Below are 16,692 nucleotides of genomic sequence, written 5' to 3' on the forward strand. Positions count from 1 at the left end.
TGTTAAATTAACTGGATGCTATACATCTTATAATTTTGCTTCCTAGTTCAATAATACAGTAGTCTCTCCCAATCCAAGGTTTCACTTTCTGTGGTTTCAGTTATCCAAGGTCAACTGCAGTCTGAAAATATTAAATGGAAAATTCCAGAAATAAACAATTCATAAATTTTAAATTACATGCCGTTTCTGAGTAGTGTGATGAAATTTCACATTGCTTGGCTCTGCTTGCCTGGGATGTTCATCATCCCTTTGCCCAGTTTATTCACACTGTATGTGCTACCCACCCCCTTAGAGTATAGGAAAAAATATAGTACGTATAGAGTTCAGTACTATCTGTGGTTTCAGGTACCCACTGCGGGTCCTGGAACATATCTCCCTTGCATAAGGGGTGACTACTGTAATTATTAATAGAAATGCTCCATAAGCTATAAAATATATACAGACATGAAAATAATTCTACTTCTGAAAAAGAAGTCTTCAGAAAGTATTCTTACAGCCTGCATTTCATTCAGTTCTTTCTGATACTTGATCATCTGCTGAGTCAGTTTTTCACGTTCAGATTTAAGCTCCATATGTAGCTTTCTATTCTCCTTTTCTTTTCTCCGCACATCTGTGTCACTACCACGCTTGACAGGTTCTTTCCGATTCATGATCTCGGCCAACTTATTCACAGCCTTAAAAACATAAAGATAAGTATGTAAATAAATAAAATAAATTATGTTGATTTCTTGGTCATTCACCAATAGCAAGTTATAAAACCTTCCCTACACACAGGGCCACAAAGAAACACTTTCTATATTAAAAAATACACCCTCTTCATTACTCATCATCCTTTTCCAACCAATACCCTAGTACTTTTTCACTCTCATATTTTCTGAGAACTGTAATTTTAAATGTTTATAGGTTCGCTCTAATGTCACCTTCTACCACTTTGGGTTTTTAGTTCCAAGAGAGACTTTTACGAGGCAGATCTTCTTTTATCCTAGAAGGGAGTTTTGCATTGGCATCACACTAATAAATACAACATGTGTCCAACCACAGAGCGGAGCATCTTGGACCCCACAAGTATTCATGCTGTATATACAATCATGAGAGCTGAGAAAACAATAGTTAATAATCATGGTGTCTTTTCAGAGTGACCCTTTTTTAGGCTGTCAGCAAATGGTCATTCTCTACCGTTTCTCAAAAGCAGAAAAATTTATCAGATTACAATAAAAAATTAGGATGGACTGTGGTTCCATATGGAAAAATTAAGAAAAACTTTAATAAACACTGAACTCAACAATGTTAATCAAATCTAGCTTCTCCCAACCTGGTAAAAATCAGATAATCCTGACTGTTCACAAATACTGATACAAGCAATGACTGCTACAGCCAATCTGTAATGTTAGAAGTAAAATGTAAAAAAGGTGAACTAAGAAAAATTTCAAAATCATATTTAGAGCATATTATACACACTTGAGTTTTGAGTGTTCTCTCTGTTAACAGTTGCTTCTCAAACTGTGCTTTAATAGCTGCGGCACTTATCTCTTCATCCTTCAACCTTGATAGTTCTGAAACAGAAAAATGTAAAAATTATACTGATAATTCAGCAACTGACAAGCATTAGGCATATTGAAAATAAACGTTATTCTTATTAGTACATACGCTCTTGGGCATCTTTCCATTTGTTATTTAATTCTTCTTTCTCATTTGCAAGATTGGCAACATCACTAGTCAGTGTCCTATTAGTTTCTTCGAGCTACGAAATGAAAGTAGAACAAAAATCATATCCTAATTTACAAAATGTTAAGTTTTAAAGCAGTACGTCAAAATGAAAATATCCTAGAATGTTGCTAAAGCTCTTGTTTTTCTAATTACATCTATCTCTACACTTCTTGCCTTTGTCCTACCTTACCAAACTTCACCCTTGATGAAAATTTTGCTAACCATACTGACTTCATATGCACCCCAGGAAGCTAAAAAATTGCCCTCTTTCAAAAATCCTTAGCAGTATTTTAAATGAAAAACAATTTAGTAAACTAAAAAAAGCAAATACTGTAACAAAGCTCTGCATTCCATCATGCAGAATAAATTTTAAAACCATAATTTAATTTCTTACCAAACATTGCTTTAAAACAGAAAATAAAATTTTACTAAAGAAGTTGACATTCTTTGGTATTCACTTCAAATCCTACTCCTCTTCTTCCTTCCTGAAGGAAATTTTATTGTGAATTATGTGTTCATCCTTCCCATCCATGATTGTATACTTTTAATACATATATGTGAAATAATATAATGTGGTTTTATGTGATTTTAAACTGTCCATAAATAGCATCATACTGCATTTATCTTTCTGTAATTGCTTTCACTCAACATTATATTAAGAATTAAATTATTGATATATAAAGACCTAATTAATTCATTTTAACTGATATAGTAGTTCTATCTTCTACCACATTTCATTTATCCATTCATTCATCTTATTACAAACATTTATGCTGCTAGCAGTATTGTGTCCGAATTTCTCTAGCACACTTATCTTATTATGGACTTTCTTTGGATTATATGAATATTTAAAATTTACTGGAAATTGCCATACTATTTACTATACTATAGTGTGCCATATTAAATTTACACTCTGGATAGCAGTAAATAAGAATGTCATTTCCAGACATCCTTCAAACATTTGAAAGTAGTCAGATACTGAATTTTTGCCAAAATAATGGGTATGAAATGGTATTTCAAAGTTATTTTATCTAGCCTTTTCCTAAAAAATAGTGAGGTTAAACTTTTGCTCATATTCTTAGGTTTTTGTCTTTTGGCCAATTTTTCCTTTGGATTATTTAACTTTTTCGTATTGAACTGTAGGAGTTCCACTTATATTCTAGATACTAATCCCTTGTTCAGTAAATACATTACAAATATCTTTTCCCTGTCATTTATTTGTTATCTTCTGTTATAAGTAAATTTTGAATTCCATTCTAATATTTAAAAAATTTTATTTTTCATATTTAAAGTTCTTAAGATAGCTAGAATTTTCCACTGTATATGGTAAATGATAACAAGAAACTAATTTTATTCCTTTCCACATAAAAATATAGTTATTCCAAAACCATTTATTAAATCTGTATCCTTTCCCATTGATTTGTATACTGCCACTGATACCGTATGCCAAGCTCCTGTATGTGTATGATGAATCTATTTCTGGCCCCCCTACTCATTTCCACTGAACAGGTTAAATATCCCTGTTCTAGGGCCAAACTTTTAAATTACTGTAGCATTTTAATAGGTCTGGATAATTGATAAGGCAAACTCAACTACTTGATATTTTACTTCCATTTGAAATTTTTCTTGCAATTTTTTCAGCCTACATATGACTATCTTCATGATTAAACTAATCTTCATGATTAGTTTTAAGGTTCTTTTAAACTAAGACTGGTTTAACAAGGAAAAAAAGACAAACTGTTCTCTTTTTGGTATTTCCCTTGCACTTTAGTCCTTGAACTCTGAATTTACCAACAGGAGAAGCCATTGGAAGTAGTTTTCTTCTGAGCCTCTCTCTGCCAAACACTGAGAAGATGATGGTTCACTAGGTCAAATACCTTGTAGCCAGCATATACACTTTTTCACTTAGATCTGTGTTACTTTCTTAGTATTTCTAAGGAAGATTTATGATACAGTAATTTAATTAGAACCAAAAAAGAACCAAGCATTTTACTTACAGACGCAATTGTAGCATCTTTTTCAGTGAGTTCCTGTTTGTGTCTAGCCATCATCTCTTTGATCTCCAGCTCTTTCATGATTTTCTCTTTTTCCAAATCAGAATATTGTTCTTCAGCAATTGAGCGAGCCAGTTGCTCAGAATCTGCTTTGGTTAAGGTAATCTCCAGTTGAGCAGCCAAGGAGTCTCTACATTTTAGAGGGATAAAATTTTAATGTTCAATTTTTTGCTACAAAGTCAAATTTTTGTCTAATTCACTTCATCAACAAATTTTTATTTGGAGTATAGCAGGCACTGTTCGAGGAGTAGGGTTCATGGCTATGAACAAAAGAGACAAGGACCTTATCCTTACCTTTCATCCTGTAATTCCTGTTTCTTCTGCTGTAATTCTTTACAAAGTTTGGTCTTTTCTTCACATTCTTCTTTAAGTTCCCTAACCTGTGTTTTATAGAGGGTCTAAATAGCAAAATAGAATAGAAATATGTATCATCATCATCAGGAATATTATTTCTACGTTCAAAAGCTATCCAGACAAAAAGTCCAGTTGAGCACATACAAATATGCTCATAAAACAGTAATGTTGAGCCCATGAGCAAATTAATAGTTTAATGAGCTTTTCTATTTTCTGGTAATCAACCAATTAACTAATAAAAATTCAGCTAATAATTTAGAAGCGTGATTTTCAACTGGATATCAAAGTGAGATTTCTCATTAAATGACACAGATTGATAGGATGAAGAGGCCAAAAAAAAATTACTAGTTTAGACAAGAAAATTTTGTTGGCTTAAAATCAGTGAAACAGGTGACAGTTACTACTTCATATTTTAAAACTGATCTCAAAAAAGTACAAATGTTAAAATGACAATTTTCTTTCTTTCATTATTATATTCTTCCTCAAAAACCAATGCTTTTATTAATCAACTTCATAGGGTATGAGTATGTGCTTAGAACCATGTTTTTAGCAATGACAATGGATTTCTGTTAAATTATCTACAGTCTCTTGCCCAGGTGTTCCTTTTGTATGCGTGTGGTACAAAACTTTCATCCAAAATTCTGTCTGGGGTTTGCTATAACAATCTATTCTAAAGACAATATCAGTCTCCTGGTTTTGCAGCAAAAATTTTTTAAAAATTCTACAAATACAACAATTTTCAAAGTAACACGTCTGGAACTTACTGAGAAATACTGCTCTGCTTCAAGCTGATCTTGGAGCTCTTTCATTTGCCCATCTGCATCTTGACGTTCTCTGTGGGGACATTGAATCAAAGGTTTAAACAAGTTAGACACATATTCAGCCAGCAACTCTTAAAATGTGGTCTAGGAAACCCATGGGAGTACTGAGATCCTTTCAGAGAATTCATGAGGTAAAATTATTTTCATAATACTAAGAATCATTACTATTTTTAAAGCTTTAATTATTTCAGTGTATATGGGCTTTTCTTGAGGCTGTAGGACATATGATGATTTCATCACTCCAACAGCTAATGAAATGTGTGCTTGTATGCTCTTGTGTTTTAAAATTTTCTCAGTTTCAATTTCTAACACAAAAAATCACATTAGATTTAACTCACATGAACAAAAACTCTTTGGGGTCCTCAATAATTTTTAAGAATATAAAGGGATTCTGAGACCAAATAGTGCTATATTAAACCAATAACACTAAATTACATATTCTCAGGCATGCAATTGTGATCAGCCATTTATGCCAACCAAGTAGCAGAATTAAAAGAGCACCTGAAAATTGATTATCTTAGAATGAGTGAAGAAATGACTGGGAAGGGGGCCTGCAAGGAGGTAAAGGGTATAGGTTTTTATATCTAAATGTAAATAGTAACTGCACAGATTTGAACACTTTGTAAAAATTACTGAGTTCTACACTTAGCATTTGTTTACTTTTCTGTACATATTTTAATCTTCAATAAAGAAAAAAAATTAAATAAAAAATAAATAAAATTAAAAAATGAGCCTAACAATGCATTTAAGAGGTTGGGTTGAAATAAGTTAAAGTCTAGGCTTATTAACAAAATATATATATTACAGTTATTCCAAGTCAAAGCTAAGGGGAAAAAAAAAAAGTTGGAGAACAACACAATATACGATACAAAAAAACACAAAAAACACAAAATAAAATCTACAAAAAACTCAACCCTACAAATATGGTATACATGTACAGGTACAGGCACAGAAAAGGGTGTGGAAGGATTTTTCAAGGAACAGACTGTTAAGATATATTACCTCTGTAGAGATTAACTATGTCTGCATTCGTAACGGAGACCTTACATTGTTTTCTCTTTAATATAGTTCTGAATGTCTTATAGTGAGAAAATATTTTACTACCACTTAGATATTTTAAAAATGTATACAGCTGGACTTCCCCAGCAGTCCAGTAGTTAAGACTCCACGCTCCCACTGCAGGAGACATGGGTTTGATCCCTGGTTGGGGAACTAAGATCCCACATGCTGCAGGGCCAAAAAAATAAAATAAAATAAAAATGTAGATAGCAAGAAAAAACTCAGAGAGAGTAAATGATTTAATCACACCATCTTCAATTTAATATTACTTAGGACTTTCATCCTTATTTGCATTTAATATAATTTGGTCACTTTGTTTACTTACTTGGCCCTTTAACTTCTGGATAAAAGGGAAATTATTACTCAATGTCACTTAATTGTGTAAATTCTCTATTTTATTATTGATGAGTGTATTATTAAAGAATCATGATTTTTATTTCTGAGCAGAAAATGTGAAAGATACTAATTAATAACATATGAAAGAACAAGTTTTAAAAATTTAAAATCATCATCACCAGCTAAGCCCGCCTGCAGCAAACCCCAGTGTAATTTTAATATCATGATCTTCTTGAAGAGCTACCATTCATTATATGTAGCTTTTAAAGCTCAACATTCATTAGGTATTTAAGAAAAAATATTTTTCAGAAAGTAACCACATAATATGCACATGGTTACAATTAGATAGTACAGACTAGCACAGAAAAAATTCTAAGTCTCCTCTCCATTATCGATCCATGGGCTAACCCTATTCCCCTAGAGAAAATCACTTTGTTTCATTTCTGTGTATTGTTCTTTTGGTGGTTACCGCCACATCTCAGCTTATTTCTTGACATACATTTTAATTATTTACCAATTCCCTGCTGCCAGATGTGAGAATTTAGCTCTTACCATCCCTAACCTCTCCCCAACCCCTAATGTAGTTGTATCACTGGTCTAAGTGACATAATCAAACCTCCATTTCCTATTGCCATAAGAACATGTCTAAATGTGAGTCTTTTTTCATGTACCTTTGCTGGATCCTTTCAATCTACAGACTTCTTTTCCAGCTATAGGAAATTCTTTTCTATTATTCTTTTAATAATTTCCTCCCCTGGGTTTCTCTGGGATTCTTTGGTGCTAGAACTCCTGGAACAGTCTGTCTGTGTCTTAGCTTTTCTCTCATATTTTCTAGTTATTCCTTCTTGTTCTATATTTTGTGAAATTTCTTTGATTTTTTTCTTCGAACCCTTCTAATAAGTTTACATTGGCGATAATTTTTCATCTTCAAGAGCTCCTTCCTATTCCGGCTGTCCTTTATTAGGTCAGGTTCTTGTTTAATGGAAGTAGTATCTCCTAGAATCTTTGATCAGTACTAATTATTACCAGCAGGTTTTTAAAATTTGTGCTTTCTTTTTGTTAAGTTCTCTTCTATTCTTTGATATATGTTTCATCTGGTGGCACTCTTTCTTCTTCTTTATCATAGTCTTTCTCTTTCATACTGCAGGATTTCCTCAAATGCTTAGTGATGAGTAACCAGGAGGCATCAGAAATTTTAATCTCTGGGTACACGGGAGGGGTTTTCTAAATAGCAAACTTCAGTTTAAAATGAAAGGCTTAGGAAGTCAGTCATAAACAGGAAGACCACTAAATGCCAGAATAAGAAAGGCTTTTCTCTGAGCTGCTGACCCCACACTAGCTGTTCTAATTATCCACAGAGGGTATGCCCCATTTCTTCAGAGGGAATGCTCTGTAGGAACCCTAGTGGTGGCAATGCCTGACTACAGACATTTCTGCAAGAGGTAGTGGCAGAGTATGATCAGCAGATTGCTCCATTTACAACATCACATCTTACTCCAGCCCTCCAAGGTATTTGCTTTGAATAATGAAACATTTTTCTTCTTCACCTACATCCCACTTCATATATACTCCTGGCTGTTGCTTCTGCTGCTCTACTTCATTAGGCAGAAGGTTTCCACCCACCTGCCACTATCTCATTAAGTAAGTAATTTCCTGTCCTCCAATCCACTGGAATGACATGATGTGGGTTTACACATTAAAAAAATTCCTCTACTAGAGTTTTACTGGAATCTTGGAAGGAAGAAAAGAAGTCTATGTTGGCCATTTTCAAGTGCAAGCCTACATAGCACTTCATATGTAAATTCTCATTGCATATATATATATATACACACACACACATATATATATATATATATATATATACACATATATATATATATACATTTAACTTTGTATTCCAATTATTTATGTACTTGCCTTACCTCTTCCTAAGGAATAACTTCTGATAAAATGCTAGTAAGGTTAGGGGTAGGAAATACATCTGACTCATCTTTGAATCTCCCACAGTGGTTATCAGTGCCTTACACATGACAGATATGTATTCATTCATGCAACACTTATTGAGGATGTCTTATGTGCAAGAAATTAATCAAGGGTTGGAGATAGCAAAATATAAGTGTGTTTTTTTTTCTTTTGCCATTCAATGAATTTATACTCTGTTAGGTGATTAAGAGAGCAGATGTGGGTATCTTTGGCGAGGAGGGGTTAGGAACTGAGGGATTAAGAAACAATAGATCCAAGCGCACTTATGAAGAAAATAATAGGCATATATACTAAGTATCATAAATTAGGTATAAACAAAGAGTAATTAGAACAGGAGAAGAAACACACTCTAGATATTTAACTAGCCTTTGTAGTCATATAAACATTGCTGTTAGAATAAATACTATGGAGAACAGCTGTGCAGTCAAATAGTTTTAAAGACTGTGTTCCCTAGAACTGAGGATCCAGTTTAGGCTCTTGACCAAAGCCAGGCAAATGAGTTCCATCTCAGGACTTAGAGATCCAGAAAAGCCAAATCAGGGTCGCTCCACATAAATGAAGCTGTAAGACATATCTCTAGAGTTTGTCCTTCTTGAAGGACCAAGTTTTCTGTTAAATAAAAAAATGAGAGGGAAGAATAAAGCTAACACACAGGGGAAAAAACAAAGAACAAAAAAATATTGGACAAAGATGCCTGGATACTGTTCAAGTTTCTAGTTCCAATTTTTAAAAGTTAAAATCTCGTGAAGTTTAAGAGTCTAGGTTTACCCAGGCAATAGATCAGCAAAAAGAACAAACTCTTTTTGACCATCCTTTCCTAGGAAATGTCAATATTTGAATATTTGACCATCCTTTCCTAAGTAGTGTCAATCTTACTGACCTGTCACAGGTATGTACAAAGCAGGCAATTAGCAAAAGTGATAGGAACAAAGTAATAGTCCTATAGTAGACATACTAGTAATAGTAACAGTAACAGTTGTAGTAATAATGGCCCCTACCATTTACTGTGTGCTAGATGCTGTAAATAAGTCATTGTTATCCTTTACAACAGTGGTCCCCAACCTTTTTGCCACCAGGAACTGGTTTTGAGGAAGACAATTTTTCCACGGACCAGGGTGGGGTGGGGGGATGGTTCAGGCGGTAATGCCAGCGATGGGAGGCGACGGCTCGCTCCTGCCGCTCACCTCCTGCTGTGCGGCCCAGTTCCTAACAGGCTGCGGACTGGTACCAGTCTGTGGCCTGGGGGTTGGGGACCCCTGCTTTACAAGATCCCTAACAAGGAAGCTATTACTGCCCCCCTTTTGTAGCTGTGACAAAAGGTTTGGAGAGGTTAAAGTATTTTGCCCAAAGTTGATCAGCTAGTAAGTAGTGGAAATGGGATTCACACCTTGATCTGTCTGGCTCCAAAGCTTATTTTCTTTTCACTCTGCCTCCTATCAAGTAACTGGAATCCAATATGACCTTTGGTCATGATTGGGAAGAACTAATTATACTACTAATGACTGAATGGCATAAATTTTAACAGTATATTACTGTATACTTTAAAAGTATTTTACCAATGTTTTCTATTTTCGAAGTAAATTAAATATAGCACTAGAGTGTATCCTAAAAAATGATTTAAAAATTTATATGGTGTTTGCTTAACAGTCAAACATTTCCAAGTCCCATGCTTAACAGTCAAACGTTTCCAAGTCCCAGAAACTAAAGAAACAAACAAAAAGACTTATGCTTGAGGGACAGTCCTGAGGAAAAATCCTAAGAGCATGGAGTACAAATCCCAGACATTTTCTTCTTCTTCAACACCAACACTCTATATATTATATCGTAAGGTGGCAGTAGTAAAAAACTGTCAGGGAAGCAAATAAAATCTTTTTGTAGGACAACAGTGGCACTTAACACATTACTTAAAACAGAAAGAAAGAGAAAATGTGGTCAAGAAAATTAAACCTTTTTCAAAAGAAAATCCCCAGATAAATCAAAATTAAGATAATTTACACGTGGATAGTTGTGCATATTAATAAATTTTGTCTCAAACAATTAACTTACTTTCGAAGTTCAGCATTCTGTTTTTCCAAGCTCATTTTCATTTCTAGGAGATGATTATTCTCTTGTTTCAACTGCTTTTCTGACATTTTTAGTGTGTTAACTTGCTGTGTTTGCATCTTCAAGTCATTTTGTGTAAGGCAGCGCTTCTGAGTTTCCTGCTCTATTTTTAATGTCAAGTTTCTAACCTAAAAAATAGTGTTATTGGTATGTAAGTAAATTATTTTGACTTTCTTATCAGTGAAGCTGGCAGTAAACATGATGATGTAAAACAGATTTTCCCCCTTAAACAGTTAATTCACTTCAAAATAAAATATTTCTTGGATTTTCCATAATGACATATTTTTAAAATAAAATGTGGTCTTTAGAAATGTTTTAATCATGATTCATTTAGTATATCATCCAAATTTGGTAAAATTGAAAGATTATGGAATATTATTTTAGAAGAAAAAATTTTAAATTATAAAACCATCACCGAACCTTTATAAATAAACCTAGTTTACTATTAATTCATTAAATAGTTTACTACTATTTATTAGTAAACTTCACACTTACATCCTCATTTAGCACATCTTTCTGTTTGAGGAGTTCGTTTATTTTCTGCTGTGACTGTTTGAGGTCACAGTCTAATATAGAGCATCTTTTCTCAGCTTCCAGCAACAAGTTCTCTACTTTCTGTTTTAAAGTTCTTTCCTCCAAGAGCTTTTTCTCCATTTCTATTGCCACAAAAATTGACATAATCATGAATCAAACAAAAGAAGCATATCAAATACATGAATGACACAGTTATAATAAAAATTACAGTAAATGATGCTGCCTTAATAATTTAAATTTCCAATTTAATATTTTCATCTCTCCTCTCAATTGAAATGTCAACAATTTCATGCTTGAAAATTAGGTGTTTCATTTGCAGGGTATAAAATTCTACCACACTCCACAATATTACATCCATTTTGATGAAAGCAAAATAATTCTGCCTTTACTTATGTTTCTAAAAGACATTTACATCTTTTAAAATGAATATGAATATATATATATTAAATGAATATAATAAAACAAATTAAAAGTTTGTTGCAAATCATTTAGAAAATATAGGAAAATAAAAATAAGTAAAGATTAACCAGAATGCTACTAAATCAGGATATTTTGTATATTTTCTCAATTTTCTCTGTTTTGGTTTTTTTCCTTTTAAAAAATATTGTGAACATTTTCTTAGGTCATTGAAAATTCTCCTGTGTGAGCACTTATCAAGTGCTTGCCATATGCCAGGCAGCATTTAAGTACTACACATATGTTAATGCAAAATCTTTGCAAAATCCCTATGGGTGTAGGTGCTATTATCACCATTCTAGAGATGAGGAAACTGAGCCTCAGAGAGGTTAATTAAGTTGGCTAGTCAAATAATTAGGAAGTGTCAAAACCAGGATTTAAACTCAGGAAGTTTGGTTCTAGACTCCTGTCCTCTGCCAACTCCCTAAAACATAATTTTCATCCTCTGCATAGTAATATGCTAATATAGAAAGAGCCATTGAGGTCATAGGATCTACCTCTATAATGATTAGGATCTTGCTTAATGTTTTTAGGCAAGAAGAGTAACACTGAGAAGCACAGAGTAGCAGAAAAATAAATCTTTATTTAAAAATATTCAGTGAACTTATATTCTATAAACTCGTAAGACTTTTGTAACACAAGCTGGTGAAATGTCAAACTAAATATTATAAAAAGAGTATATCCCCCAAATCTGAGTAGATGTATCTAGAGCTTCGCACTCTGTATGCCTGTCACTGTTGATAGCACTGAACTATTAATTTCTCTCTGATCTAGAAATTTGGTTGAGTAATTCTGTGTTGGGGGCTTACTACCTTAGAAATGGCTGCTGTCTTCAAGGAAAAACATATATGTAAAGCTTTCCTAATACTTTTAAAAATATTTTTCAAAATCAGAGTTGAATACAGCATCAATTCCGTAAAATGCTGCTGAAAACCCTCTTATGAAAATGCGTACCTTTCATGGCTTCTGATTTAGCTTCTTCAATGGATTCATAAATCTTATTTTTATCTGCCAGCCGTGCTTTTGTAGCCTTATGTTCAGCCTCTTCTTGTTCTAAGCTCTGCTGTATAACTTTTAGTTGATACGTCATATCTATTTCCATGTTGTTCTTCTCCTATTAAAGATTTTAAATGGCAGCTATCAACAAAAAAGATTGGCTTGCAATTTCAAAAACGTAGTCTTTTTTTTTACAGGCTTACTAATAATGTTCAACATGTTCGCTCTGATCTTCAAACTTCTTGTAAAAGTAATCTATGCACTCTACCTGTTCACTTCCCTCTGTACCCATCTCCCACATCTCCACTCTACTGTTTTGAGATCTTCATTGAGATTGCTTGAGCTCAATAAAGTGACAAATGATATCTCAATATCAAATTCAACAGACATTTATAGTCTTTATTTCATTTGAACTCACTGTTGCCCTTGAAACTACTTCCTTGACATACCTGACACTGAACTCACTTGGCTCTCCCCATCCTGCTCTCTCATCTTTTCTGTTGCATGTGAAGTTTTCTCCCAGCTGCCCCTTAAATGTTGGGTGTTCTCTGGAGTAGTGTTCTTTAGCCATAATGCTTCTCCTCTTCCTATATTAGTACTTCTCAAACTTTTAAAACATACCTAATGTTTCCCTTTGCTATATCTAAAAAAAAAAAAAAAGAAATCTCAGGATCCTCTACTATTCACCCTTATTTTCCACATAGGAGACTTGTTTTAAGTTGAGAATCTTTAATAGAAGTCAGTCTATTTTTGATAGATCCTCAAAAGATTTTCTAATTCTTTGTTTTCTACAATTTATATCGTAAACATAGGTATTTCTTTTGTTTTTCAAGAATAAGAATGATTTTTTTCAAACTACACAATCCACCAACAGAGTAATTTACTCTGCTCTGAAAAACCAATGCTCTAAGCAATCTCTTTGCAGATGGGCTCTTCCAGTCACATGGTTTGAGTTACTTCTATATCGATGACTCTCAAATATTTCTATCTGCTACTACCATAGCTTCTTCTTTGTAGACATCCTAATTTGGCTGTCTCACGGGCACCTCAACTTAGGACTAAAATGGATTTATCATTGTCTCCTCTAAAAAAGCTATTTTTCCTTTATTCTTTATTAATTAATGGTACCATTATAGATTTCGTCACAAACTAGGAACCCAGAACTCGTTCTTGAGTACTATTCACATGCCATATCTAATCAATCACTAAGTGTTCCCAAATATTCCTCCTCCAAATATTTCTCAGATTGATCCTTATTTTCTATCCTTTGAACTACTGTACTAGTTAAGTCTCCATTATCTAGGTTACTGAAAAAGCCTCTGACTAATCTACCTACGTCATTGTGTCCTCCTCAAACCTAGTTTCCACATGGTACATAATGATCTATCTTAAATGTTCCTCTAATAAAATCATCCAACTTAAAAGCCCTTCAGTGGTTAGTCCATTACTTAGAGCAACTAAGTGTTGTTAATAGAGTATTCAACATCTTGCATGGCCTGGCTCATGCCTGGCTCTGCAGCCTCACTCAGGCCAGTGAATTCATCACACTTTAACATCAGGTTTTCAGGCCAATTTTAGCCTGACGTCTATTTTTGTAAAATTTCATTAGATCATAGCCATGTCCATTCCTTTTGCTGCAGCAGAGATCATATGGCCTGCAAAGTCTGAAGTATTTACCGTCTTTCCCTTAAAAGATTAAAATTTGTTGACCCCTGCTCTTTACTCCAGAAATATTGAACAGTTAGCATTTAAATAAACTGACTATGACTTTTTTATTTTCTATTCTCTGTGCCTTTTGCCCATGCTGTCCTCCCCAACTTTACCCTGTCAACCAATCCTGCCTTGTCAGATTAGGGATTCATTCTGTGCACCCAATATACCCTGCCCATACCTCTATCATTCTATTTACTACACTGCAGTAGAATTATCTGTGTACTTTATGATTACTTTAGAAATTACCCATTAGACTGTGAGATTGTTAAGGGGAAGAACTGCATCCTGATATTTCTACCACATATGATACATTAAATACTTAAATGAATGAATAAATAAGTGAATGAAAATAAAATATTAACTGCACAGAGCCTAGAAATTATCCCTGGTTTATAGTACTTTTTGGTAAACTTCTAAATGAAAAGTCACGATAACTTTACGTCATTTTAAAGACATATTGTAAGATGGGCTTCCCTGGTGGCACAGTGGTTAAGAATCCACCTGCTAATGCAGGGGACATGGGTTCGATCCCTGGTCTAGGAAGATCCCACATGCCGCGGAGCAACTAAGCCCACAAGCCAGAACTACTGAGCCTGCGCTCTAGAGCCCATGAGCCACAACTACTGAAGCCCGCGCACCTAGAGCCTGTGCTTCACAACAAGAGAAGCCACTGCAATGAGAAGCCCGCTCACTGCAACGAAGAGTAGCCCCCCGCACACAGCAACAAAGACCCAATGCAGCCAAAAATAAATAAAATAAATTTTTTTTAAAAGAAGATATATTGTAAGTCAAAATTTGCATTTTCCTTGGATGCCCAGGAAGAAGCATTCTCATTATACATCCCTAGAGAGGCTCTCCCTTCATAAGCATCTACCATTTAAGGGCTGCTTGTACAGTGTTATGGTAAGCCTTAAAATACACATCCCTAATCTACATAACCAAGTGTGAATATAAGAAAGTACATGAGTGATGGAAATATTTCAGTTACTAATTTTCCTTATTTTAAAATAAGTTTTTCAACCCCAAACTGTCTAGTCATTTACTTACACAAACGTAAAACTTAACATGTTTTACCTTTTCCAAATCAGTAAATCTCTCCTGTAGTTGTCTCTTCTCAATCTCTACTTTTGCTAATAAGATTTTGCCATTCTTTAAATCTTCTTCTAGGCCAGATATTCTACCTAAAATTGAAACATTTTTAAAAACAATAAACTCATATAGTATACATATTAAACTTAGAGTAAAAAATTTGGAATTCACCTCATTCCTTAAAGTTGTTATTTATGAGCAGAACTTTTATAATTGTTGGTGTAGTGCTTTACAGTTAATTCGACTGGAATCCAATCTATCACCTTTAGAAGTGGTTTGTTACTTAAAATACTTCATACTATTTGAAAGTAAATCTTTCATTCATAAAATTTTGTAACAATGTATTTCTAATATGCTAACCTTACATAACAGAGTAGTATATTCAGACATGTACTATTCTAGCACATTATCCATCATCTAAGGTTATTTCCAAAACACAAATCATTAAGATGAACTCAAGTACAATATCTACTTTAATACCTTGTAAATCATTAATAATCTCTGATCCATGGGTTCGGTCCCTCCTTTCAGATTCTAGAACTGACTGAAGATTGATAAATTCCTTTTCAAGTTTTAACTTGGCAGTCTCCAGCAGGCAATTTTTATCTTGCAGATCTCTATTGTTAGATTCCAGCTGTTGAATCTGTTTTGAACTTTCTGCCTGGGTTTTCCTTAACCGGGCTGCAGTATCAGATTCTGTTCGCAGCAAAGCATTGGTTTCATCCAGCTGTTATTCCATTCAAAACCAAACAAACAAACACAGGTATATATGATGAAAATACCTTCAATTTATTACCCCATTACAAACTATTTAAAATAAACAAAAACCTAAAAATATCTTCCTAATGATTTCCTTTTCGTAACACTGCCAATTAAAACAAATGTTAACAGATAGTCATAAATAAAATTCAATATCCTTATAAACTGGGGTCAACCTACTTGTCTCTGGAGTTGATTCACTTTCTCAGTGGATATTTGAGAGTTCTGATTTCTTTTTTTCAAATCTTCAAGTTGATCTTTTAAACTGTTAACTGTGATAAAAAGCATTTTAGCGGTAAGCTTCAATACAACACACACATACACACAAACATTTTCTCTTAGTATTTAATATTCTACACCACAAACCATCATTCTCCAAATTTCGCTTCTTGTCTGCTTCTTGATCAGCTTTCCGCTGATATTCTGCATTTTTGTGCTGAAGAAGCGCCTTTTCTCGTTCTAATTGTCTTAATGCTGATTCCACATTTTTCCTTAAGGTAATCTGAAATAATGCTTGAAGTTATTATCAAAGGAAAGTATGTATAAAAATCAAACGAAAACAAAAAATATTTCAGTTACATCAAGCAAATAAAAAAGACCTTTAAAAAAGCTATTAACTGCCCTTTTGTTAAAACTACAATGTTTTCCATATTTTAAAAATAGCACACTATTCTTAAATAATCAAGACCGTAAGTGTTTTGTTTACTATTGAAAAGTCAAAATTCCTG

The 16,692-nt window shown here is 33.7% G+C and overlaps 1 protein-coding gene across 2 annotated transcripts in view; it reads right to left on the reverse strand.

Moving 5' to 3' along the window:
• ROCK2 (Rho associated coiled-coil containing protein kinase 2) overlaps positions 1-16,692 on the reverse strand; it is a 141,548-nt gene that overhangs the window by 19,210 nt on the left and 105,646 nt on the right. For both annotated transcript variants that reach the window (XM_028497012.2, XM_007127626.4), the window contains exons 14-26: positions 16,331-16,466; positions 16,145-16,236; positions 15,686-15,932; positions 15,191-15,297; positions 12,362-12,521; positions 10,913-11,073; positions 10,361-10,545; positions 4,880-4,949; positions 4,056-4,159; positions 3,705-3,891; positions 1,648-1,741; positions 1,459-1,553; positions 495-674 (exon numbers count right to left, since the gene is read on the reverse strand). In XM_028497012.2, the coding sequence (XP_028352813.1) occupies positions 495-674; positions 1,459-1,553; positions 1,648-1,741; positions 3,705-3,891; positions 4,056-4,159; positions 4,880-4,949; positions 10,361-10,545; positions 10,913-11,073; positions 12,362-12,521; positions 15,191-15,297; positions 15,686-15,932; positions 16,145-16,236; positions 16,331-16,466 (1,818 nt within the window). The remainder of the gene's footprint in view (positions 1-494; positions 675-1,458; positions 1,554-1,647; positions 1,742-3,704; positions 3,892-4,055; positions 4,160-4,879; positions 4,950-10,360; positions 10,546-10,912; positions 11,074-12,361; positions 12,522-15,190; positions 15,298-15,685; positions 15,933-16,144; positions 16,237-16,330; positions 16,467-16,692) is intronic.

The sequence above is a fragment of the Physeter macrocephalus genome, chromosome 12 (assembly GCF_002837175.3).
Source record: "Physeter macrocephalus isolate SW-GA chromosome 12, ASM283717v5, whole genome shotgun sequence".
Classification (NCBI taxonomy): Eukaryota; Metazoa; Chordata; class Mammalia; order Artiodactyla; family Physeteridae; genus Physeter; species Physeter macrocephalus.